The 25,984-nt window shown below is 44.8% G+C and overlaps 1 protein-coding gene across 1 annotated transcript in view; it reads right to left on the bottom strand.

Annotated features, from left to right (window-relative positions):
- Nucleotides 1-25,984, bottom strand: part of TBC1D4 (TBC1 domain family member 4) — a 166,071-nt gene that overhangs the window by 65,786 nt on the left and 74,301 nt on the right. Inside the window, exons 3-7 of the mRNA XM_015409319.1 lie at nt 25,687-25,740; nt 14,771-15,376; nt 6,992-7,081; nt 4,593-4,697; nt 1,822-1,954 (exon numbers count right to left, since the gene is read on the bottom strand). Of these exons, the coding sequence (XP_015264805.1) occupies nt 1,822-1,954; nt 4,593-4,697; nt 6,992-7,081; nt 14,771-15,376; nt 25,687-25,740 (988 nt within the window). The remainder of the gene's footprint in view (nt 1-1,821; nt 1,955-4,592; nt 4,698-6,991; nt 7,082-14,770; nt 15,377-25,686; nt 25,741-25,984) is intronic.

Genomic DNA, 25,984 nt, shown 5'->3' on the forward strand with positions numbered 1-25,984 from the left:
TAAGCATATGGAGCAGAGGTCCATCAGTGGCTATTAGCCACAAGGTATAGATAGGAACTCTCAGGCTGGGGCAGGTGATGCTCCGTATTCTTGGTGCTGGGGGGGGGGCAACAGTGGGAGGGTTTGTAGTGTCCTGGCCCCACTGATGGACCTCCTGATGGCACCTGGTATTTTTGGCGACTGTGTGATACAGAGTGTTGGACTGGATGGGCCATTGGCCTGATCCAGCATTGGCTTCTCTCTTATGTTCTTATGTTCATCAGTGGCTATTAGCCACAAGGTGTAGATAGGAATTCTTGCTCTGGGGAAAGTGATGCTCTGTATTCTTGGTGCTTTGGGGGGTTCAACAGTGGGAGGGTTTCTAGTGTCCTGGCCCCAGTGATGGACCTCCTTATGGCACCTGGTATTTTTGGCCACTGTGTGACAGAGTGTGACTGAAGCCCCCCACTGGCACCCAGGTAAGACCTGGCAACCCTAGCATGAACACCTCAGAACCTCACACTATTTCTAGAAGAAAAGAAAAGAGAAACGGATCAAGAGACTGGAACACCTTCCTTATGAGGAATATTAGTACTGAAGGCCAACGGCAAGTGAGGAGATCCCCTTCACACCCAGCTCAAGGGATTTCAGGAAATATCTGTCCGACCACTGAACCTCACACTACTTCTAGAAGAAAAGAAAAGAGAAACGGAACAAGAGACTGGAGCACCTTATGAGGAATATTAGTACTGAATGCCAACGGCAAGTGAGGAGATCCCCTTCATACCCAGCTCAAGGGATTTCAGGAAATATCTGTCCGACCACATTATGAAACAAGAAGACAGATTTAGATCAGGGATCCCTAAACTTGTTTAATCTATGGGCACTACTGGAACTATTAGAACAGGTTGTGTGAGTTGTGAAGTGCTGTCAAGTCACTTCCGACGACCCACAAAAGTTTTGTTAAAGGTGCCACTGGACTCAAACGTTGTTCTAGCCTTGTTCAGGTCTTGCAAAGCGAGGGCCGTGGCTTCCTTGACTGAAGTCACTCCATCTCACGCTAGGTCTTCCTCTTTTCCTGCTGCTTTCCGCTTTACCTAGCCTTATTGTCTTTCCCAGGGGTCATTTCCTGCAGGAGCGCACAGGAGTGGAGCTCTGGCAGTAAAGAGCCCAGGGGGCAGGCACATGCATCAAGCCCCACCCCCTGCTCCCAGCAGCCCTCAGTCAGAGCAAGAAGCAGCCAGCCCAATAGCTAGCAATCCACAGCAGTCCAGTGGCACCTTTAAGACCAGGTTTTATTCAGGTACAAACTCTCCCTCATCTGTGAGGGCAGATCTACACGCCCCCCCTCCCAAAAAAAAGCTAGCAAGCCAAAACAGTCCAGTGGAGCCTGAGTGCTGGGTGTCGCCTTCTGACACACGTCCGGTGATGTCAAGGGGCGTGGCATATGCAAATAAGTTATGCTAATGAGTTATGCTAATCAGCTCCTGTACCACTTTTTCTATGTAATGACCCCTGGTCTTTCCCAGTGACTCTTCTCTTTTCATAACGTGATCAAAGTATGATAGCCTCAGTTAGACATGGCAGTAGGAGTGACCCAAAATAGCTGACAGGGGCAGATCTCAAGGTGTTATAGGAGGTCTGGTACATGTCTTATTGGGTAAACAACTATGGCAGGACTTCTGACGTTGTGTATGGGAGTCTACTGAACTCTGGAACAAATAAAGGAAACAATGCACAAAACAGGGGTTACACCTGGGACCTTTTTGCCCCATAAAAAGCTCCGCTGCAGCAGGGAAAAACGCAACTCTGTTCAGCAAGCAAGCAAAGGCCCTCCGCTACCTTCAATCCTTTCACAGAGTTTATGCAGGGAGTGCATCGGACAGGCCTCACACAGTTTAATTTGAGTCTTGGCATTCTGGAGTGCAGCAGCGGTGCTAAAGGCCTGCTTGAGAGTGAGCATTACCTCATCAACCTGAAAAGGAGGATCAAAAGCAGAATGTTAAACCCGTACATTTTAACACCAATTATAATATAGTTGTGTGTTTTTTTAAAAGATAGATTCAGGTGGGTAGCGGTGTTGGTCTGAAGCAGCAGAACTAAGTTTGAGTCCGGCGGCACCTTTGAGACCAACAAAAGTTTAATTCAAGGTTTGAGCTCTCGTGTGCACGGCACACTTCTTCAGATACACTGACATGGAAGTTCAGGCCATACATATAGGTAGAGAGTGAGTAGCAAATTAGCATACAGGATAATAAAGGTGTTTAACAGATGCAAGGACCAAACTGGAATAACAAGCTTAGTTTATATGGTCACCATTTGTTTGGGTTTAATTCTTGGGGGGGAACATAGTAAAGGGGATAATAATAATTTTTTTAAAAATTATTTCCCTCACTATGTTTCCCCCCGGAATTAAACCCAAACAAATGGTGACCATATAAACTAAGCTTGTTATTCCAGTTTGGTCCTTGCATCTGTTAAACACCTTTATTATCCTGTATGCTAATTTGCTAATCACCTGGCAACTTCCACTTCAATTTATCTGAAGAAGTGTGTGTGCACATGAAGGCTTATACCTTGAATAAAACTTTGTTGGTCTTAAAGGTGGCACTGGACTTGAACTCTGTTCTGTTGTTGCTGTTGTTGTTTTTAAGTGTCCCCTACGTCCAGTGTCGTAAAACAGAGCACGACTTCATATTAGATTTCAAGGGCACAACATACTTTAGAATACTGAGCTCCCTTTTATTCTTGGGGGGGGGGGAGCGGCCTGGCAAGAGAATTTCCCAGAGTATCACGCCTGTCACTTATTATTTTTGACACAAAACGGATGCGCCAGGCTGCAATTCTGTTTCACACTGGCTCTACTAGAACAAGCCAGGGGTTTTGTGCATCAGTCCAACTATATGATAAAGAGCTTAAAACTTTCTGGAAGCCGTAATGAACCCATTGAGACCCTGTGCCTCCACAGATGGTACAGACGCTAGCCCCTGAATACTCCAAAAGTAGGAGAAATGGAAGAGAAGCCCAAGCCACTTTGTAACCGACTGAATAACTCATCTGCTTTTATTGTACCCAGACGCCAGTCTGAGCTTTGCCCTGACACCATCACAAACAGAGGAGTGCAAGATTCCCACACCCTCCCCACTTCGAGGCGGCCAGACTTGGCATTCTCTGTGGGGAAACCGGGTCAAAGGTTACACCGTTTTCCCCACAACTGGTATAGAAATTCAAATGCATTTTCATGCCTTTACATAAAACCTTTTCAAATATATGCTTTCCCTTCATATATTTTAAATGAGGAGACTGTGCCATTTAAGGCACACAAACCTCGGCAAGGGCGGGGGAGAGACCTGGAATAAAATTAGCTTTTCACAGTGGCTTCTAGGTTGCTTTGAACTTCTTTCTTTATATTTGGATACCCAAAAAAACATACGCCTAAAAATGGTAAGGAAAGGAATGAGACTTTCATATTTGAATAGAGAGAGTAGCATAAGTTTGCTGAAGGATTTAGGGGCCATATAACTTCTCTCTTTAAAATAACTATTAAAAATTCAGTTGCCGCATCTTAACTGTTTTATTAAAGCCTTTAGAGCTCACACGAGCTTACAGCTAGAATTATGTTTCAAGAGGTCTCAGTTAAAGAGTCTTGGCGTTATTTGTTTGTGCTTTTTATTCATTTGGGGTTGGTGTCTTACAATCCAAAATGCAACTGTTAAAAAAACACACACACTTTTAAATTTGAAACTGTTGAAGAACTAACACTACCGGATACCTAATAACAAGTGTACATGGACAGTATTATCTCAAAGGTCATCTGAGGCTCCCAGATCTCACTGTATGTGACATTTGCTATCCCTTTTCATACAGCAGAAAAGTCTTTCCCCATAAACTCTTGATACCTAGATTAAAATTCTAGGCTCACTCAAGGCAGCCCGTCTTCTTTTGTGGCTGTGAGAGAGCCCAGATTTTACCAGCTTCTCAGCAAACAATCTGTCCTGGCCATCAAGGTCACTGATGTATAATTTAAAATTAGAATGCGTTTGGGATTTCCCGCATTCCCACCGGCTGCAGCACAGACGGCAACAATGAATCCTGACACCCATCTTGAGTCTCAGCAAGAAAGGCAAAGTAAAGAAATAAAATCCTGGAGAGCTCTTATTCCTTACTCCGGGACGATGCAACTGTCCTTGTACTGGTGGGATGGAGGAAATAGATGGCACAACCTTTCAACTGGAGTGGTTTCCCCTCTCCAACGGGCAAAGACTGGTATATTTATTAAGCACGGTTCAGTCCCGTTAGTGGCACCCTAACGTCTACGATGGTAGTAGGATAAACAATAAATACTAGTCTCTTTTGCTTTTCCTTTCTCCGATTCTCACGGGCTTATGAACCAGCCTTCGTGCAGAAGTCAGGAGAAAATCATAAAATGGATTAGGCATCTTCCCACAAAAGAAAGGAAAAGTTGTCTCACAGTTTGTCTTTACAACTGTTGAGATGAAAACTACTAAACAAGCTGTAACCTGCAATGGGTTGTGCTGGGCTGAGAGAAGGGTGGATTAGAAGCATTTTGAAATTAAAAATGGATATGCAGGAAAAGGCAGTAATAAACTTACCAAAGACTCACTCGCACACTGGAATACATAGCAAACATACTGATTGATGCCGGGTTCAGTAGACTCTCGACAAATAAAACCAAAGTGATCAATGTTTTTTATGCCCTACAAGAAGAAAGTGTGGGGGGGAAATAACACAAATGTTGTTTGTGTTTATTTAAAATACATTTGCCATTTTACCAAGAGTAAGAATGCAGTCTTATGTAGAATCAGGGGTCATTTCCTGCAGGAGCGCACAGGAGCGGAGCTCCGGCAGTAAAGAGCCCGGGGGGCGGGCACATGCAACAAGCCCCACCCCCTGCTCCCAGCAGCCCTCAGTCAGAGTCTTCTTCTTCTTCTTCTATCTCTAGCAGCACTTCCAACGTTTCTGGGCCTCTCCATCCAAGACTGGGAAAACAGTAGAGCTTTCGGCATGGTGGACTTATTACTCAAGCAAGTACCCCACTTACCAAGTACAAGTATTATAATTAGGTTTATCCTGTTTGTTTTCACCTAATTGAAATGCTATTTTCAGTAATACTGCTGTCCTTCAGAGTCAAGAAACTCTTCAGATCAGCATGGACACTCCCTAAAATCAGCACGGACACTCATTAACAATTCTGAAGTGAAGAGACACAACAGCATCCTTTACATTTATGAGAATAACTTCAAATCGGCTCTGCTCGGGGCTGCCTTTTCGCATTGCCAGTCAATGAGAAATAGAGGAGACATTCCAAATAGATAACACGTGGCTCTGTTCGGGGCTGCCTTTTCGCATTGCCAGTCAAAAACAGACAGCAAGGACAGTCACAAAACTGGCACTTGCAAGAAGATAAAATTTAAAAGTAGCTTTGTGTTGTGAAGAAGAAGAAGAAGAGATTGGATTTATACCCCGCCCTTCACTATCCAAAGGTGTCTCAGAGCAGCTTACAAACTCCTTCCCCTTCCCCTCCCCACAACAGACACCCTGTGAGGTAGGTGGGGCTGAGAGAGCTCTTGACAGAAACTGCCCTTTTTTCAAGAACAGCTCTTATCAGAGCTACGGCTTGCCCAAGGCCATCCAACCAAGTGCAAGTGAAGGAGTAAGGAATCAAACCCGGTTCTCCCAGATTAGAGTCCACGCACTTAACCACTACACCAAACTGGTATACATGGACACTGCAACCACAAACCTAGTGTACCTGCCTGTCACATTCTCTTGCGCTGTGCTTAACTCCTAGCTGGGTGGTTCAGCATTCCAGAAAACAAGCAGCCGTTTGTACTGTTCTCCACAGTACAAGGAAATTCACACAGCTGCTTCTGGTATGCAACGTCATACCGATAAAGTACTGACATTCACCATTTAGCTAATCGTACAAAAGCTCTACCCAAACACACCTCTCTACATAAAATCAAACTGCGCTGGTACTGTTACAGTCATGAAAAAGCAATTTCAAGTGATGTCATTTTAGTCTAGGAGAATCAGAACAAAACACAGAAATAATGTAATATCTGAAGAAATAATGAAACCTGGTTATTGAAAAAAGCAAGGCAATTCTGTAGAAGAAGAAGAAGTTTTTATACCCTGCTTGTCTCTACCTTAAGGAGTCTCAAAGCGGCTTACAATTGCCTTCCCTTCCTCTCTCCACAACAGGCACTTTGTGAGGTAGGTGGGGCTGAGAGAGTTCTGAGAGAACTGTGACTGGCCCAAGGTCACCCAGCAGGCTCCATGGGGAGGAGTGGGGAATCAAACCTCATACAAAACCAGTAGCTGCCACAATTCAGTAGTAGACAGCCGTTTGCTTGACTTCTAAATGTATAGCCTATGAGTATGCTGAGACACATCTACACTACGGGGCTAAATTCTTCTTCAGGGGCATGTGGAAATGTTTCTTATGAATAATATGTAAACCCACAATCAGGCAGTGATCAGAGCCAGAATCAAGAAATGCCCTGTCATTTTCTGTCTCTTTCCTAGCTACTTCTAAATTTTTGATCAAGAAAGATTTGTTTCTTTATGACTGAACCAAGACTGAAACTGCTTGTCTCATAAGTAGGTTAGTCATCAGATCAAAAGTATTCAGTGGTAAGAATATAAAATGTGTCCTTCGGATATCTAAAATATTGAAACATGTAGAAGAATGTCGGTTAGATTATGGTTACGTCCTCCTAAGATGAGAGGAACTCAAGTGAGAAATGATCAGTGCACCCAATGCACACTTCAAACGTCTCAAATCCTCAGTTCTCTCAAGTTACATCTGTACTGTTCTGTATGATGTAGAATATGCTACATAAACAATTGAAAGCAGAACTACCAATGTCCAAGTAGAAAGAGATATCCTCTGTACTTTTTGTTTCATTTTTCCCCTCCCGATTTTTTTGTTCTCCAAATGTTAATGCTGTTTTTCCAGACTGTCTTTTGTCGAGCTCTAAATACCTACCTGAGAACATGACGAGATATCTTTAAAGTTCTTCTCAAAGACAACAGATTTAGAGTCTGGACTGATGAGGTTAATTTCAAATCGGCCAACCTTGAACAGAAAGACGGTGCGTGTCAATACAAGATACATGTTTTTGTTTTTAAGTCAGAACATTTTGGATGAAAATGGATAGGGTTTCCTAGCAGCTACACAAGGGAAGTATCACTTACGCCAACCGTGGGACAACCCACTAACAATGGTAAGTGACAGCACATTTGAGGATGCCTTTAAGAACTTAAAGGAGCTGCGGTGGCTCAAGTGGTTAAGACGCTGAACTGCAGGCTGTGGAAGATCAGTAGTTCAGCAGTTCGAGACCCGGGTGCCGCATGATGGAGTGAGCTCCCGTCTCTAGTTCCAGCTCCTGCCAACCTAGCAGTTCGAAAGCAAGAAATTGCAAGTAGATAAATAGGTACCACTTCGGTGGGAAGGTAACAGCGTTCCGTGCGCCTTGGTGTTTAGTCATGCTGGCCACATGACCACGGAAACGTCTTCGGACAGCGCTGGCTCTTCGGCTTGGAAACGGAGGTGAGCACCGCAACCCTAGAGTCAGATTTGACTGGCTTTCGAGCAAGGGAACCTTTACCTTTTTACCTTTAGGAACTGAAGCCAGCAATTCTCAAAGACTAAGGTACCTGAAGGAAGACATCTCCCTTAGATTCAGGCCGTTTTTGTGAGATTGGCTGGAACTGGAAAGGGGGTCAGACTCACACCACCGTGTGCCTAAGAGTACATGTGTCTGCTATAGAGTTAACTGGACTCATTAACTTTTGGAGCCACTGTTCTTCCCCTGTGTGTCGAAGTACAATTCCAGCCTTCCGACAACTGACCACTAACGGGTAGGACATGCTTCCTATCACTTTCAACTACTTACAAACTTGATTTTGAAGTATTCCCCCCCACCCCTAAGCATTTCAGCCATGTATACCAGCATGTTGGTACACAAGACGCCAATGCTACGTCTTTCCATTCCATCCTGTAGCAGAACCCACCTGAGCGAAAGGTCCCCAAAACAGCTGGGGGAAAAACAAGAGAGGTCAAAGAATCAGAGAAAAAAAGATAAATTTTAAGGGAGACCATTATTAGAAGAGCTGAGCGGAATTTAGAACATGCAGGGAAAGTACAGGGGGGGGGGGAGGTACATTCACTTTGATGCTGCACACTACTAATTCTCTTCATCAGACATATTATTGCATTTCAGGTGGAAAAACCTGGATTAATAACACTCTGTTCCATGAGATATTCCATTCCTTATGGAGGAAAGAGAATAAATTAATAGGATGGTCCTATTAAGCATCTTTCTCCTTGCCACCATCCTTAGGAACATTTACAAGAAATATCATTAGGAACATTTACAAGAAATGTCTCATAAACGAGCCATAATTAAAAGCGGTTGCAACAGAGACAAGTATTCCATTCAAAATCAACCACACACAAAGATATGCCCTTGAAAATAACCTGATGAGGGGGAAACCCCACATAGTTTTGGCATGTCTTCTGGCCTTGTGAGGTCTGCGGTTCTCCTAGGGAAGAAATTAAGAGTGCCAGCACCACAGAATGCCATTTCTTCACTCCATTCCTTCTCCGCGCTGTGGTCCTGCGAACCACTTCTGGGGCCCAGTCCATGGTCTGAGAACCCCTGCGCATTATTCAGTGGGAAGCTATGACCTCAGGTACTAATTCTCTCCAACAAGGTCAAAGTGGAAACCATTAGCAACTGAATTTTCTTTGCATATCATTTAAGATGGAAAAAAGGAGGTGGGGGCTAAAAAATTATTGTGTAAACTCATGCCTTCCTTGCTGGCTCAATTCAGACATTACACCATGCCACAATTAAAGAGGAGTGCTAGATTTTTTTAAAGGCCAAGATAGAGGAATCAGAGCCAATGAAATACAGCCCACTGAGAACAAGAAACTGATTCAAGAGAAGAGCAGATCAACTTAGTGTGCCTGCAATATTTTGAGATTGTTTATTCTTACAGAGTTGATACTTATAATCAATGTTCCCGGGGGTCCCCCCCCACACTTTGGATATTTGTCTACCATCGAGTCTTGGCTGAGGAAAAGTCCCAGGACTTGAAACAAGCAACATTCATATCCAAATATCTCGTTCTCTTTGGATTCCTTGGACAGAAATCTCTTTGGATTCTACACAGAAATTTGTTTGGACTGAACATATATGGTTTTCCATTTAGAAACTAAAATCTAACATTCAGAAACAAAAACCAAAATGATATGCAACCTTCTGATAAGTGAATGTGTTAAAAAGTAAGAATATTATATGAAAAATAAGGAAGCATAACTTTTTGTGCACCATATCACAGAGGAATTTCAGACAGGCGATATATTCAGAGTTTCTTGTTCTCAGTGGGCTAGATTTTGCATGCAAGTAGTTCTAAAATCTGTTTTTCCTGCTGCCCATTTACTCATTCCTCAAACTATGCCGTTCCCTCCTTTCAAAAAGCGTAAAGCACCTTAAAATCAGCATGAACCTAAAGTGGGCCCAGCACAGTATCAGTTAAGAACCACTGCCACAGTCACCAAACAGTCAATCCTGTTGTGGGGGTGTATAGAAATAATGATTTCTAAATGTCTCCTGCATTCTCCTGTTCTGTCTTTTGGTAACAGGCTGTGCCTTATTTCCTGTTACAAGCCAAATGGTAGGCACCATGGCCTCAATTGCATGCCATAAGCCTATACAGGGGGTAAAATGGAGGAGGGGAGTTTGAAGGTCGGGGTCCTAAAATGACATTTAAACAGAGCTAGCGTGAGGTCAAACTCAACTGGTTTGTTCTCTACCTCTGCTTGACAGACTCAACCCAAGTGGCTTCTGAATGAAGCAAGTTCACCCTATACCGGTTCACTTCAAAATGGATTATTACCGGCTTGAAACCGGGTGGAACTGGGTAATGTGAAATTCCCCACAGTTTCTTGTTCTCAGTGGGCTAGATTTTTTTTGAGACAGAATGCAAGTAGTTCTAAAATCTCTGTTTTTCCTGCTGTCCATTTGCTCATTCCTCAAACTGCGCATCTCTTGCTGTTCCCTCCTTTCAAAAAGCATAAAGCACCTTAAAATCAGCATGAACCTAAAGTGGGCCCAGCATAGTATCAGTTAAGAACCACCGCCACCAGTCACCAAACAGTTGATCCTGTTGTGGGGGTAAAATGGAGGAGGGGAGTTTAAAGGTCGGGGTCCTAAAATGACATTTAAACAGAGCTAGCGTGAGGTAAAACTCAACGGGTTTGTTCTCTACTTCTGCTTGACAGACTCAACCCAAGTGGCTTCTGAATGAAGCAAGTTCAGCACCCATGAGGGGAACAGGAAAAGAACCGTTAACTTTTATTTACTCCCATGGAATAGGGAAATAAGGTTGTTCAGAAAAGGGAAACTATTTAAAGGTGTAATACAGTCTTCCAGGACACATTCCTTTTTAAGGTTACAGTTAATAATTTAGGAGAATAGAGAGGAGTTAGCATCCTTGAGGTGAATACTGGCCTCCCTTCAACCTCAGGATTCTCACAGTGTACATGTGAGCTCCTTCTCAGAAACCACAAGCCTTCCGCTAGTTTTCCCCTTAGAAACTGTGGGTTCCATCCAGACAGAGACAGTCTTCTTTCTCAAGGTAGCCCGTTTATCGCAAAAGACAGGCTCTGAGACGTCCAAAATCTCCTGAGACAGGTTCTTTCCCAACTAGAACTCTGGAGATGCAAACCCTATCTCCACACATTTATTGGTTTAGCCCGCTTACACATAAGGCAAACTCCAGTCCCTCTTCTCCTAAAGTTTCAAAACACTATCGGACTGGAGGCGACAGTGCAACTGCTTTTTCTGTTTCACCTCTCCTCCAGCCCTTCCAGGGGCTTATTTATTTATTTATTTATTTATTTATCTGAGACATTTATTAAAAGGTAAAGGTTCCCTTCCTTGAAAGCCAGTAGAGTCCGACTCTAGGGTTGCGGTGCTCATCTCCATTTCCAAGCCGAAGAGCCAGCGCTGTCCGAAGACGTTTCCGTGGTCATGTGGCCGGCATGACTAAACACCGAGGCGCACGGAACGCTGTTCCCTTCCCACCGTAGTGGTACCTATTTATCTACTTGCAATGTCTTGCTTTCGAACTGCTAGGTTGGCAGGAGCTGGAACTAGAGACGGGAGCTCACTCCGTCATGTGGCACACACTCGGGTCTCGAACTGCTGAACTACAGACCTTCCACAGCCTACAGTTCAGCGTCTTAACCACTTGAGCCACTGCAGCTCCTTTAGACATTTATTAGCCACCTTTTGATCTTATACATGAACACATGAAACTGCCTTATATGGAACCAGACCATCAAAGTCAGTCTTCTCTACTCAGAGTGGCTGCAGCTCTCCAAAGTTCCCAAGTTGAGGTCTTTCACATCACCTATTGCCAGATCGTTTAACTGGAGATGCCAGGGATTGAACCTGGGACCTTCTGCATGCCAAGCAGAGGCTCTTCCATTGAGCCACACTCAAGGTGATTTACCATGCAAGGGATCCTGATTGGCTGCTCACTCACCAAGCAGGACTACAGGGGACTGGTGTTTTTCAGAAAGGGGCAGGATTTTCACCCATCCGTCACAGGAAGCCTGTTTAGTGCTGCCTCGAGCACAAACCCACCTCAAACATCATTTTCCTTCAAAGGCCCTCCCTAAACAGTATTCCTTTGAGAATCCTAGGTTGCGGTCACACATGCGAGATAACGCGCGGGGGGGAAGTGAGACTATTTGCTCCGTAGGAATTTGACCCGCATTTGCACAATCACACGGTCCCTGGGAGCTGCGGGGGCAGCCTGCCACTGTGTGATCAGATGCAACCACGGGTGAATCAGTGCAGGGTTTTTGCCATGTGTTTCTGGTGCACTTCAACGAGGGATCGATTATTTGCATCTCTGCACTGAATGCTCCCTTTGCAGTGTGCGATGATGCGCATACCGAAATGGGGGGGGGCAACAGCATGGCGTCGGGATGGCCTGGTCAGACCATCCCGACACCATGGGAGCGCGCTGGAGCAATCACACAGGGGAAAGTCCATCCCTGGCCTGTAGCAAACCGTTTGCTACTGGACTTTCCCTAGCGTCTTTTTACTCCACTTCTGCGGCGGAGCTAAACGGGCCACCAACGACTCCGAGGCGCTGGGCAGATGCTTGCGTCTGATCGCGCCCTTTCAATCCGCCCGGCGTTCGTGCCTATAGCGCGGCTAATTGTGCGTGCGATTGCACTCCTAGTTAATATTCTAAGGTATGGTTAACATAAGCCAGGTTTTGATTTGATGCATGAATTGAGCCAGGGTGCGGTAAGGCGTGGGCAGAACAAGCCATGATGTGGGAATCATGGCATCTTTGGAGAAATGCCAATCTGGATGTCCAAGCAAAACGAGCTTGATGAGCAATAATGAGAACGCCTTTGCTGTTTAATATCCAGAAGCAAACCAGGAATTAATTTGATTTTGAGAGTAGACAAATGAAAGCAGAGCTGTCCTGGGAATGGCTTAAGAATACATCACAAAACCTCTGCCACTGTACACCATCCAATATATATGCAAATTCTCACTGCCTTAATCCAAAAAGCTAAAAGTGCTTGATTATTTCAAAGCAACGTTTTATGCATTTAGAAGATTTCCTTAGATGATCTTCTTGGAAGGCTAATCAATAAATGAAGCATAATTCCAGGTACAATCTTGGCAGGGAAAACTCCTTAAAATACATGGAAATCGTTAACCATTTTCGCAGGTTTTTAACTCCTTATTTAGTTCATTATAAGCATAGAAGAACTCTACTCTGATTTATTTTTATTTTTAGATTGGATTTGTTTCACTGATAGAACGTTAGCAAATGGCAACTGCCACATCTAGGTTTCAAATACAAAATATCAATCCAAGGCAAGCAGCGAAACCAGTGCTGATATTTACAATCAAGTGTAAAAGATGCTTGATTTTTATGTCATTTTTTTTAAAAAAGCGTTAAAGCTAGCAAAGTCATCTGACTCAGTGCTGGATTCCAACAACAACTGCTTGGATCCAGCAGGATGCTTCGGTGAGAGGACAGATTTCTGCCAGCAAAATGGAACCTTTTTGGCTCCGCCTCCCACCGCAGCCCAAAATGTCCCCTGAAATGCCGCTCCTAGGGGACAGGGGACATTCTACCCAAGGAAATTCTGCTGGATCCCAGCTCCTTATCTCCCTTATGCATGCTTCCATAAACCACACTGATTAGCAACGACAACAAGCAATGCAGATGGCAGATCAATAGTTCACACTGTTAGGTGTTTAAAGCTCTGGTAGACAGACTTCTGGAGCTGTGGTGGCTCAAGTGGTTAAGACGCTGAACTGCAGGCTGTGGAAGGTCAGTAGTTCAGCAGTTCGAGACCCGAGTTGCCGCATGACGGAGTGAGCTCCCGTCTCTAGTTCCAGCTCCTGCCAACCTAGCAGTTCGAAAGCAAGACATTGCAAGTAGATAAATAGGTACCACTTCGGTGGGAAGGTAACAGCGTTCCGTGCGCCTTGGTGTTTAGTCACGCCGGCCACATGACCACGGAAACATCTTCGGACAGCGCTGGCTCTTCGGCTTGGAAACGGAGATGAGCACCGCAACTCTAGAGTCGGACTCGGCTGGCTTTCGAGCAAGGGAAACCTTTACCTTTAGACAGACTTCTACAAAGGGAAGGCAACAGATCTCGGAAGCCAAGCAGGATCAGCGCTTGGACAGGGGCACCACCAAGGCAGGCCCTGCAGAGGAAGGCAATGGCAAACCCCCTCTGCTTTGACAGCATACTGTTCTGTATGGGGACAAGATGACAGCCTGGTAATGTTAAATGGTATAGATCATCGTGATCTGGAAGGACAGTTGAGAGAGTCACATGATGTGTCACCAGGTACAGGATTGCATCTAAGTTGCATCAGCCAGGATGATGTCACCATGAATCAGCACTGGACACTGATTGGTGCTGTGTATGTATATATTGTGTACAGTACTTGAGCAATCACTTCACTCTGGTGGACGACTTGTATGCGAAGCACTCTGTCGGACTGCATGACGATTTGGAGTCTAGAAGTGCTTAAAGACTGTGTGTAAATATCTGTGTAAATAAATCCACTGTGTATAGTCAGCACTAGCCAACCTGGTACGTGTGGTTACTTGACTCTTCAACGCTAACACTTGCCTTGAAAGCCTGCTGCTGGGGCCACCGTAAGACTATTACAACTTGATGTACATCAGCTCAGATGCTGTCTGCTGGTGATCAAACAAAGAGGGATTTGCCCACCCACTACGAGGGGCTCACTAGCTCATGGATTCCCTCTTCAGTCCTCAACTAGGACTAGGGCCTGGTGAAACTCTCTGCCAAATAACACCAGGGCCTGCGGGATCCTGTGCAATTCTGCAGGGCCTGCAAGGCAGAGATGTTCCGCCAGACGTTCGGCTGAGGACAGCGTTGGTTGACAACATGGCTGGTAACACACACACACACACACCGGAAGTGCGAAGCACTCACAGAGCAGATGGGAATTTTTTTTGCCACTTGTTTTTAATTACTGTATAATGCTGATATTGGTTTTTATATATTTTTATGATTTTGAATGTTGTACATCGCCTAGAGCCCCACCGTCATAGGGATTAGGAAATTAATGAATGTAATATAATAAATACTATACATGCTCTGTTTAAGATAAAGAACAGGATTGAGTATGTAAATGCACGTGCTTTCTGCCCCCAGGTCTATGAACCATACCTGAAATAACATCGTCCTGTTCTTCTCAGAATCAGAGGGCTGGACGTGGCTGGGGGCACTTGCGTGTCGTCTCCGCGGCTGTGTTTTTAAGGCACTGTCATGTACCTTCCTTTGCATAACACCCGTGACGCTGCTGCATCGGGAGCGGAACTCCTGCTGATCGTCAAACCCAGAATCCTCCAAAATCCGCTCGGGGAAAGAGAGACGGGAGCTAGCCAGGCTCGCCAGATTAGTCTGGCTCCCAAGCGTAAACATCCCAGCATGACTACCGGCAGTCGTGTCCATGCCATCCATCTCCTCAAAGGGACTGTCCAAAGGAGAAGACGGTGCGTCGCCTTCGTTCTCAGCAAGGTCGGCGCTGGACTCTGCATTGCGCTGCTCGCTCAGCAGCTTCAGGCGCTGGCGCTCGTGCTGGTTGAACTTCTCGATGCAGTCGTCGATCAGCGTGGAGGGGGCCTTTTTGTGAGCCACGGTCACCTTCCCACAGTAGAGGACCTCAAATTTCTGGGAGTTGTAGAAGGCATCTTCACTGTCTTTACTGGGTTTGACGTCCTCCTTGAGGGCTGCTTTGGAAGCCTGCCTGATGCTGCTGATCACATCTGGAACCTTCACCGAAAGAAAAGAGACAGAGAATCGTCTTTATGAAGGCCAAAAGTAATATCAAAGATACAAGAATCACACATGCAAACTTTATGTCAGTTTTCCCACCCATAGGGAACTGGTGGGGAACGTCCCACAGCACTTTCAGTAGATGATAGTGTGACCAGCAATAAATAATAGATAATAATGATTTCAAGGAGGAGGAAGAGATTGAATTTATACCCTGACCTTCATTTGGAGTCTCAGAGCAGCTTACAATCTCCCTTCCTTCCCTCTCCCCACAACAGATACCCTGTGAGGTAGGTGGGTCTGAGAGAGCGCTGAGAGAACAGCTCTGAGAGAGCTGTGGTTTACCCAAGGTCATCCAGCAGCTGCATGTGGAGGAGTGGGGAATCAAACCCAGTTCTCCCAGATTCTCCATGCTCCTAACCACTACACCAAACTGGCTGCCTTTCAAGAGCTTACCCCTCATATTCCATTTTACCAAAACAGACAAATGCGATTTAAACCATTAAATTATTTCTTTTCAAAGACAACAAATTGTAAAGTATCTCTGTTCAACCACTCCCAATCTGAGTCCCTCTCTCTTCTCCATGCACAAAGTGGACAGAACAGTAAAACCCAGCTGCTCAGGAACCACCTGGGACTCTTCTGAGCACTGTCCCCCAATTAAGCACCTGCCCCATGATTCGGGAAGGTAGGCAAGGCTTCAAGGTGGAGCTTCACAACGGCTCCCACCTTGAAACAGCTGCTGCCGGAGGAACAGGTAAGCCGCGAGGCTCTCTGAGGGGCAGGCCTCATGCCAGGGATAGAAGTAAATGTGGGCTTTGGGAGGTGGTAATTGTAAATGTGGCTGCGAGCCAATGAGTGAGGGCCACTGGGTTAGAAGATGCGGCCACTGCATTTTCTTGAGTTTAACGAAGTTGATCAAACTTAGTATAACCAAACTTAGTATAACTTAGTATTTGCAAGGTGACTTGCAAATACCTGATAACTTCTTTTTTTAATGTACTGTATGGCATGCCTTGTTCTTTTGTGACTTCAAAAGGTGGCACGACAAAATTATCTTTGTTGTTACATGGTATGTTCAAACAGTATCCCTGTTTGTTCCATTCACATTGTGAGGCTGGAATTATACAGTGAAATAAAGAGCAACTGCTGTGAAAACCTTAGATACGGGAAGGCAGGGGGGAGGGAGGGAGAACTACCTGTTATTGCACTGAACTACAAAAAAACACTGCAAAAGCACTGTATAGCACGCACATAGGACATCAGCTAGAATGCTGCTGTTCAAAGAAAGCTTAAATGTAGGTGGTAAAACACTTAGGATCAGAGCCACACAGAGATACAAAACAGTGAGAGTCTGCGGGTCCGCACATCACCACTGATACAAGGGCCCGCCTGAACTGGCTCTCTCACAGCACTTCGCCTCTACTGTCTGCTACCATGATGTAAAACAGAGCCCAACCTTTGCAAATTCCAAAAAGGAATCTGTTGGGATTCTTTTTTTGAGTAAATCAGCAGAGTATTAAGAGACTGAGTCCATGGTGTGTATTTAAAATATAAAAGCTTACTATAAAGCTAACATGGGAAAAGGTACACAGGATATAAAATAACAAAGAGCTAATATGCCTACATCCTTGCTGCTAAGAGCCTGAATGGCGTCTTCTTCTCTAGTCAGAACAAAGAACACACAATCGGGAAGAGAAGCCATAAAATGCTAATACCACCTTGGTTTCCAACCAGAGTAGCAAACTAGCTCCAAAGTTCCCGGGCATCCTATTGTCTAAACAGATTGGTTACAAACAAACATGTGACTTAACAAACATCATTAACCCTGTAAGTACTGAAGTGTTTTCGCCTGAGCCTCCTGAAGTCAGTGAGCTTTGAAAGGGGTCACTCTGCTTAGGACAGCAATGCGCTTTGCCCAGCAGTGCGACCCTGTTTAGCACAAACAGAAGAACGCTTACAGAGAGTAACTTTCTGACCTCTCCACCAAAGCCTTCCCCCTCCCCCAATTGTGCCTTTGAGGATCAGTTGATTCCTGGGAACATCGAGGGACACAGATGGTATCTGCTATGGTAAAGGAGCATTGGTAGAAGTTTGTCCGCCATTCTCCCCCCCTCCCTATCGTGCCTTTGAGGATCAGTTGATTCCTGGAACATTGTGGGGCACAGATGGTATCTGCTATGGGAAAGGAGCATTGGTAGAAGTTTGTCCGCCAGCCCTGTTCTGCCGGCGGAAAGGACTGTGGTTCTTCAGAGGTAGCGCCTCCAAGTTGCATGCAGCAGGTCCCAGGTTCAATCCCTGGCATCTCCACTTAAAGGACCCGGCAGTAGGTGATGTGAAAGACCTCTGCCCGGAGGGCCACTGCTAGTCTGAGTAGACAATCCCAACTTTGACAGACCAGTGGTCTGAGTCGGTATAAGGCAGTTTCACATGTTCAAGCGCCTTAAAGCAGGAAGTACAGCAAGGATCCAAGGTATAGTGTGGTGAGTGGTTCTCTATATTAGAAAAGTAGGGTATTTGTAGGGTAATTGCCTAGAAATTCTGGTTGGGGCTGAAAGCTGCTGTTTGAGACGTTCAAAGCTCCTCCTAGATGCTTTTGCGGAATTCCGGGGTGCAGTCCTGTAGCTGCACACCCTTTGGAATTGTGACATCATAAGAACATAAGAGAAGTCAACGCTGGATCAGGCCAATGGCCCATCCAGTCCAACACTCGGTCACACAGTGGCCAAAAATACCAGGTGCCATCAGGAGGTCCATCAGTGGGGCCAGGATACCAGAAGCCCTCCCACTGTTGCCCCCTCCCCCCCCCAAGCACCAAGAAGACAGAGCATCACTTGCCCCAGAGTTCCTATCTATACCTTATGGCTAATAGCCACTGATGGATCTCTGCTCCATATCATCTGGAACGGTGACACTGATTTCACAGTCCCTTCCTGTTGACATGTTCAGGAATGAGTGACTGACATCTTCAAGAGCCAAACAAGAACCGAAGAAATCATAATTTGAGGGCGAGCACCATACATTTAAAGGTTTCAAAGAAAACTCTTGACTATTTTTCACTTTAAGGAGTATATGGAGAGGAACTATGGGGGGGAGAACCCTACGCAGGGGGGGCTCACTATACACATACCTTAAGTCTTCTGCTCTGTCAACTGATAACACTGCTTTACATTCGAGTAGGGCAGAACCATTTGTAAACTACCGGTATGTGCCACTGCCCCCTGTAGCCATATCTAGAGACTGCTGAACAGAGCAGACAGGCCACATTGTAGGTTTCACCCTCCAACTCTTCATAACTGGCTGACTACCATTCAGCATGGCAGCCTGTATGATCACTTTGCATGCACAGGAAGATTTTGATACAGGGCCCATTCAAACGCCCAACCCAGCTGTTCACATGGTACACCATTACCTGATAACTATACCACCTACATCCGTAACGTTTATCAGCTCTTAGCCATTGATTACATAAACTCCCTAGACCAGGGTATGTGCTTTGCTAATTAAGGGGGCTTAAGTTTTTTAAATCATTCCATTTGTCATGACATTTTTAAGATCAGAAGGGCTTCAGCTCTACAAACCTCAAAAAATGCATTTTCCGTCATAATGCAGGTGTCACCAAGAACACCTGCCTCAAGATAGAATCTGTGCACTGCTGCCAAGCAGTCTCATTGTGACACACCAATATTGCGTACATTACAACACAATTCTCCGTTTCAAATTGAAAAACACCACTTCAACCTCATTTTGAAGGGGTTTAGAAACGTCAGCTGTAAAGTAGACTTCAGCAGGCTATCACGTTGAACACAGAAAGATCAAAACAAAACAGTCGCTTGTTCATAACATTTAAAAAAACCTCTCCATTTGAGATTTAAACACACATCACCCCCTACGTTCCCCCAACATGTATTAAAGAGAGAAGTGCAAAAACCAATGCTATACAAGTACCCAAGCTGAGGACTGCAGAATGTTGTAAGTAACAAGTACATCTAGTAAAAAATTTTCACAGATAAGAGATAACGTTCTTCTGCAAACAAATGAAACATGAATGCAAGCTAACTTTAAATATCTATATTAACTAATGCATCCTGGATGAATCAAGATTCACTTTATAGTTGTAGTTTAAGGTGAAGCCAAATAGAACTAATCTCTTCCCCTTTAACATGTATGGTACCTTCTGGCCAGAATTCCAAGAGAACAGGAGAGGCATTCTCAAGTTTTGCAGAATTCCAGAGACAGTAGAATGACTTCCACATAAAAGAGCAGACCCTTTCCTCTATAAGTATGAGGGAGTTTCTCTTCCCACAAAATTGGCAGTGATTTCTCTGCATTTCCTCAGATTCGCTGTTCACAGTTCTCCCAATTCAAATAGTCAGACAGATTCTTAACAGTAACCGTTACTGATTCAAAAGCAAAGTGTTTCCTGATATTTTAGACACAGGAAATACATATTCTGTCAACTATTTGACCAAAAGACTTTTTTGGACTGCGTTTTTAAAACTAAACAAGTAGAGCCCCTTTATATGGTAAGTATTTTGCAGGCATTAAAAAAAAAAAGCAGATAATTAACTATGGATAAAAAACAGCACAATGCGGGAAAGCCATTTAACGTTCTCCTGTTGTTCTGATCACAACTGTACACCTTCAGTGTAAGGACAAGTACATATTGGGAAATGGATCCACCTGGTACAAAAAGCAATTGCTCCTTATTACAAAGGCATTAACAAGACACAAACCCCAGGTCCTCACCACTAGCCGACGCCTGCTATAGTTGCAACATAAAAGTAAACAATCTGCCAGGTACTCCTTAAATCAGGGGTTGGCCAAACTGTGGCTCGGAAGCCGCATGCGGCTCTTTCACACATATGGCGCGGCTCCCGGCAGGGCGGCTGGGGAAGCTAAATATCATGAGCAAACAAATATCATTGGACAAATAAATATCATTATCAATATCTGCTTTTACCACTTCTGTTACTATTTTTGGCAGTCTCACTTAATGTTAATAAAAAGCAAATTTCCCAGTAAAAATGTGCAATATCTGTTCATGTCTTGCAGCTCTCAAGCATCTGACGTTTATTCTATGTGGCTCTTATGTTAAGCAAGTTTGGCCACCCCTGCCTTAAACGATACCAACCTGACTGCAAAAAAAAAACCACACACAAAGATATACAATATATTGCATTTCTACTAGAAAACATAGGTAAGGTTTGTATTTAAGAAGCTGGTCTACAGAGTTATTGACTGGTCGACTTGAATGCCAAAGGGATTGGGTACTCTGAAGAGCGATGTAAGCGACTGGCCAAACTGCTTGGAAATTCAAGATCTTATAGCAGGGGTCTCCAACACAAAGCCCGCGGGGGCACCATGGTGGCCGCCACCTTTCCTGGCACATGAAAGGTATTTTTAGAAAGTGGGAGGAGCCAGGTGGGGCTTTTCTCCAGCAGGGCTTCTGATTGGTTATGCTGCTGCCACCACTCCTGCCACCACTTCACAAGGATCTTCACCGTGCGACCGAAGGTGTGAGCAAGAAAAGTATTTGGAAATAATATGTTCGTTTTAAAAGGCACCCTATTAAACAGAGCTTCTGCCTGAAAGGTTGAAGAGATATGCATCAGAATTATGCGTAGCCTTCCTCTCCACCATTTTGTGGCTGGCTCAACCTCCTACAACAACCATTTTTTGTGGCGGCACCCAACACCCTGTGTCAGAATCCGAAAGGTGCCTGGAGGCTCAAAAATGTTGGGAACCCCAGCCTCAGAGATTCCATCTGTCCCTGCTAAAGAACAAACACCATGACTGACTGCCCCCTTGCTTGTAAAGTCTGGGTTTGGGTTTCAGACAGGAAGGAGGAGAAGAAAGAGGAGGAGGAGGAGGGAGGAGGAGGAGAAGAAGAGACTGGATTTATACTCCACCCTTTACTCAGAGTCTCAGAGGGGTTTACAATCTCCTTTCCCTTCCCCTCCCCACAGCAGACACCCTGTAAGGTGCGTGGGGCTGAGAGAGCTCTTTCCGGAATTGCTCCTGAGAGAACAGCTCTCTGGAAAAAACTTGTGACTGACCCAAGGTCACACCAGCAGCTGCATATGGAGGAGTGGGGACTCAAACCCGATTCTCTCAGATTAGAGTCTGCGCTCCTAAACCTCTACACCAAACACGTATTATAATATAGTTAATATTTGTTTTGCTGTACACATCTTTGCCCCCCCCCCCCCCATTTTCTTCTGCAATATTTCTTTGGGAAAGTTTTGTGTTTCCCTCTGGTTTTGAATGGGAGTCCTCCAGGCTTATAGCTCTGTGGCAATATCATATCTTCTTTATGCCTCACCTTTTCCCATCATGGAACACATGGTGGCTTACATGTGGTATCCCTTCCAGACCCAGATCTGATAGGCTTCAGCTTTGCTGCATCATGTGCCTTCCCAATCATACAATAGGACCCAGCCAATGTCTAAACCACTTGAGGTGTTCCTGGTCACCATGATGACTATAGGTCTATCCCAGTGTTTCACAATGCTTTGGATTCAAGGGATGTTGGGCAGCAGCATATCCCCCAAATGACATCCTTGTTACAGACACCTGTTACTCAATTAGTGTCTAGAAATTTCACAAGGATAGTCCATCCTCAGACATCAAGAAACTATTCCTAACTCTTGTTATTTTCCAATTGAACTCAACAGTGATTGACCCGGTGCAACAACAGCTAGATCACCACTGGTCTTAACACCGTCTCTTCGCAACCTTGACCCCACTTCTAAATGTTGTCTAGCTCCCTGGCTTAGGTGGAAGCTGGTATCTTTAAAACAGCAGGAGGGAACTAGGATAACTCAAGCGATGAATGTTTGTGGTATGTCCAGACAGGCATAGCTCAAGAGTTCATGACAATGACATCAGAGATCTTTCGTCACCATCGTGTTAAGGGAGAATACCTTCCAGCCGATCTGTTCCAGATAGCAAGGAGAGACCTAAATCTAGTCAATCTCAATGGATCCCGTGGCTGAAAAGGATCCATTGGCCTTTCGCAGGGACAAGTTGCCAGTTTTCTCCCCGCCAGCCGAAAAAGCACAGACATGATTAGATAGCAATATAGTCTCCACATACTCCTTGGGGGGTGGGGGTGGAAAGTGCTGTTGCAATTTTATATGCTAAGCATGTTATAAATGATGCATTTCTGTTGGTAAATTGATCGAATTAGTTTAGTTTGATAGGATGAGTATTGCAAATATTTCAATTGTTTCCAAAATCTCTGTTGGTTTTCCCCAGGAAATAAAGCAACAACTGGGGGGGAAGCCCCCCTCCCCCATAGCGTCAAATTTTTCAGAAATTTTTCATGTGTCCATCGAGTGTTCATTCATAAAAAACTAGATTTTCAGAAAAAGGGCTCTAGCCTGGTATTGTGGTTTTCTGTGAAAAGCATTTAAACCCGCAATGTGATGTGGTACAATAAACCATGTCAGTGAGAACTAAGGTAAGGCCAATACATCATTTTTTTTGGGGGGGGGGAATAAGGAGATCTCTTGTAGATCTCTTTCATGCTAAAAAGCTGCTTTGGGGATCCAAATTAAATTGGGACTGCAGCGGAGACAGTGAATTCAACCCTTCCGTTTCTACAATTTCCCAATTAACCAGGGAGTAGGGCGAAGGAACTTTTGTGAGGGAATGGAGAAAAGGATTAAAATTTCCTCCTCTGAATCCCACAGCCCTTACTGAATTAGGCTTTTTTTTTTTAATTAAGTTAAAAAGTTAAGTTAAAAAATGTCATGAGATCTCACCACAGATCTCCCACAGAATGCACAGTAAGGCTTTCAGGCAAACTATTTCAAAAGTTATCGACTGACCTATTTTTCTCCCTAGAGCATGTTTCTAGAATCAGATACCAATCGGCATGCTTGTATCTGCCCATCTAAACCACACCGTTAAACTTGATTCCAAACTTTTATTCATGCGGGTTGGCTGAACACAGAGACACAAATCAAGAGAGTCCTCTCACACAAAGCCGAGATCTTTGAACATGAACATAAATAACCAAACTGAGCCGTGTTTTTCCACAATAAAGCCTTTGACAAGGAAGTGTCTCAATCGCTCTGCTGTCTAAGGAAAAACACCATAAAATTAGTGATAGTGATCTGTTCTTCACTCCAGCCTCAAAACAGATCTCTCTCAGAAACATGTGACACCTAGAGGAACGATTTCTTGGTGAGTTCTTTTGGGCACTCCGGGTTAAAGGGGCAACCCAAAAGCCTCTCAGCTGTTTTTAGCCACCTTGGTGTTTTCCGGTTTGGGTCTATTGGACCTGTAAAAAATCAGGATTTACAAAAAAATCCTGGATCAAAATACTTTACCTGTGTTAAGGTCCATTTCCCCCCACCCCAGGAATCCCAAACCAAAAAAACCCCAAGCCAAAATAAATAAATAAATAAATTGCACACCTCTAGTCACTACGCAAAGGCAACCACTGGTGCAAACCACCTCTCAACCCCTCCTGCCTTAAAAACTCTACGCGGTCACTCGGAGTCGGCTCTAACTTGAGAGGACTTTCCTCCACCACCCCAGTAGGACCAAGACCACCACAGCAAAAGGAAAGTAGTCCCAGAGCCTTCCTATTTGCAAACCTACTTAAAAGAAGAGGAGGCTTTTCTCCTGAACGGATTAGTTAATTAAAAGATTGATTAAACGCTGTCGCTGGGGAGAAGAAGTGGCTCCGGAGGTAGCTCCTCCTTCTCCCTAGTGAAAGGGGCATTAAAAAAGGACATCCCAGCAGTTTACAACTGTGCATGAGTTCTACCACTTGCAAACTTAACCTGTTGCGCAGAAAGTAGAATGGGGAAAGTTGTAACAAGTCCTAGAATCAGAATTGGAGTAAGGTAGTGAAGGAGCAGTGTTGACGACTCCATGTTGGGAAACCCCTGAAGGTTTGGGGGTGGAGCCTGGGGAATGCAGGAAACTCAGCAGGGATTCGGTGCCAATGGACTCTGCCCCTGATGCCGCCTTTTCCCCAAGTGAACTTATCTCTGGTCTGGAGATCAATTGTTATCCTAGGAGAACTCTAGAAAGGGGGTCAAGCTGGTGAGAGAAAAATGTACACATGCAAAGTTCAAATCACTTAGACCTTTACCCCAACAAAAAACAAACACACACCAATTCAGATGCAAAAGACAACCGAAACCCTGTCTGCTTCATCGCAGACATAATCCAATGCAACGTCCTTCTGCGTAGGTTTCATAAGGTGCCAAGAGAACCACCGCTAGCATAAGTAGTGTATTTTGAAAAGATAGATCTCTATTTAGATGGCTAATTACTATGGTGGCAGTCTAGACTTCATAAACCAGACGCAGGCTACAGATATAGAAGGGCCTCTGTCGTCATGGCCTGTTTGTGATCCAGTTCTGCACTATATCACATGCCCAGTCTGTAATGAAAGCCTTAGGAAGGCACAGAGACAGAAAGCAGATAGAACTTAGCATGTATCATTGTTTGGGAAATGCTGACATTGTCTGGACCAGGTTAGCCCGACCTCACCAGATCTTGGAAGCTAAGCAGGGTCAGTCCACGTTTGTACTTGGATGGGAGACCACCAAGGAAGTCCATAGTGCCACAATCCCTAATAATTTATCCAAATAAGCTGTGAACCATTTTGTGCAGTACAACCCTATTGCCTGTTCAAAAAACCCCTCCCGAATAATTTCATTCTGCATAGATTCAGGTAGGCATCAGTGTTGGCCTGAAGCAACAGTAGGGTTGCCAGGTCTCACCTTACTTGCAGCGGGGGAAGGGCCTCCCGGCTGCTCATTGGGACTTTTTTGCCGGTGCGAGGGCGTCACTACCAGTGATGTCATCATGCTGGCAGAAAAGTCCCAATGAGTCCCAATACAGCACACTAGGGCCGTTGGGCGGCAGCGCTCTAGCGTTTGGTGCAAAAACTCTATGGTAACCATAGAGTTCTCCCCCCGAAGGCTAGTGTGTCATCGTACGATGCCCCCAGCACGATGATGTCACAACCAGTGATGTCCTTGTTTAGGGGTGGGGGTTCCCCACCAGCCAGCTGGCTGGCAGTGGATTGGGCTCCACCAGGAAGATGGCAATCCTAAGCAACAGACCAAAGCTTGTGTCCAGGTGCTGTTGGACAAAAAGTTTGTTCTCTGTTTTGCATCGTTTACGGAAAGCCAGCAGAGCAGGAGTCTTCCTGACCTCCTTTTGTGCTGAATATCAGAAACATAATTAGGAGAAGCAAAAACCATGCTGCTGATCAGCCACATAATGTAAAAACATTTTTCCAATGCAGAAAAATTGAAAGACGCGCACATACATACGTTCTTCCTTCTCAAATTCAACAGCAAGCATACTGGCAAACCTTCATATCTGGGCTGCAAACATGGTTAAGAATATTAGTCTAGCTTCCCTTCCCCTCTCTCCTTAAGATATAAATTCAACTACGGCTTGCATATATCTATTTATAGTTCAGCAAATGTAGTAAGCAGGGCTTCCCTGTCCAACCGCCGCATTTAACGCAATACATATCGATGCAACTGTGCCATTAGGAAAGCAGGGGCACGTGACCACATTTCCAGCCACAGAAAGGAAACAATATCTGATTGTGTTGTGAAAAAT

The sequence above is a fragment of the Gekko japonicus genome, unplaced genomic scaffold (genome assembly GCF_001447785.1).
Source record: "Gekko japonicus isolate JY-2015 unplaced genomic scaffold, Gekko_japonicus_V1.1 scaffold569, whole genome shotgun sequence".
NCBI classification, from domain to species: Eukaryota; Metazoa; Chordata; class Lepidosauria; order Squamata; family Gekkonidae; genus Gekko; species Gekko japonicus.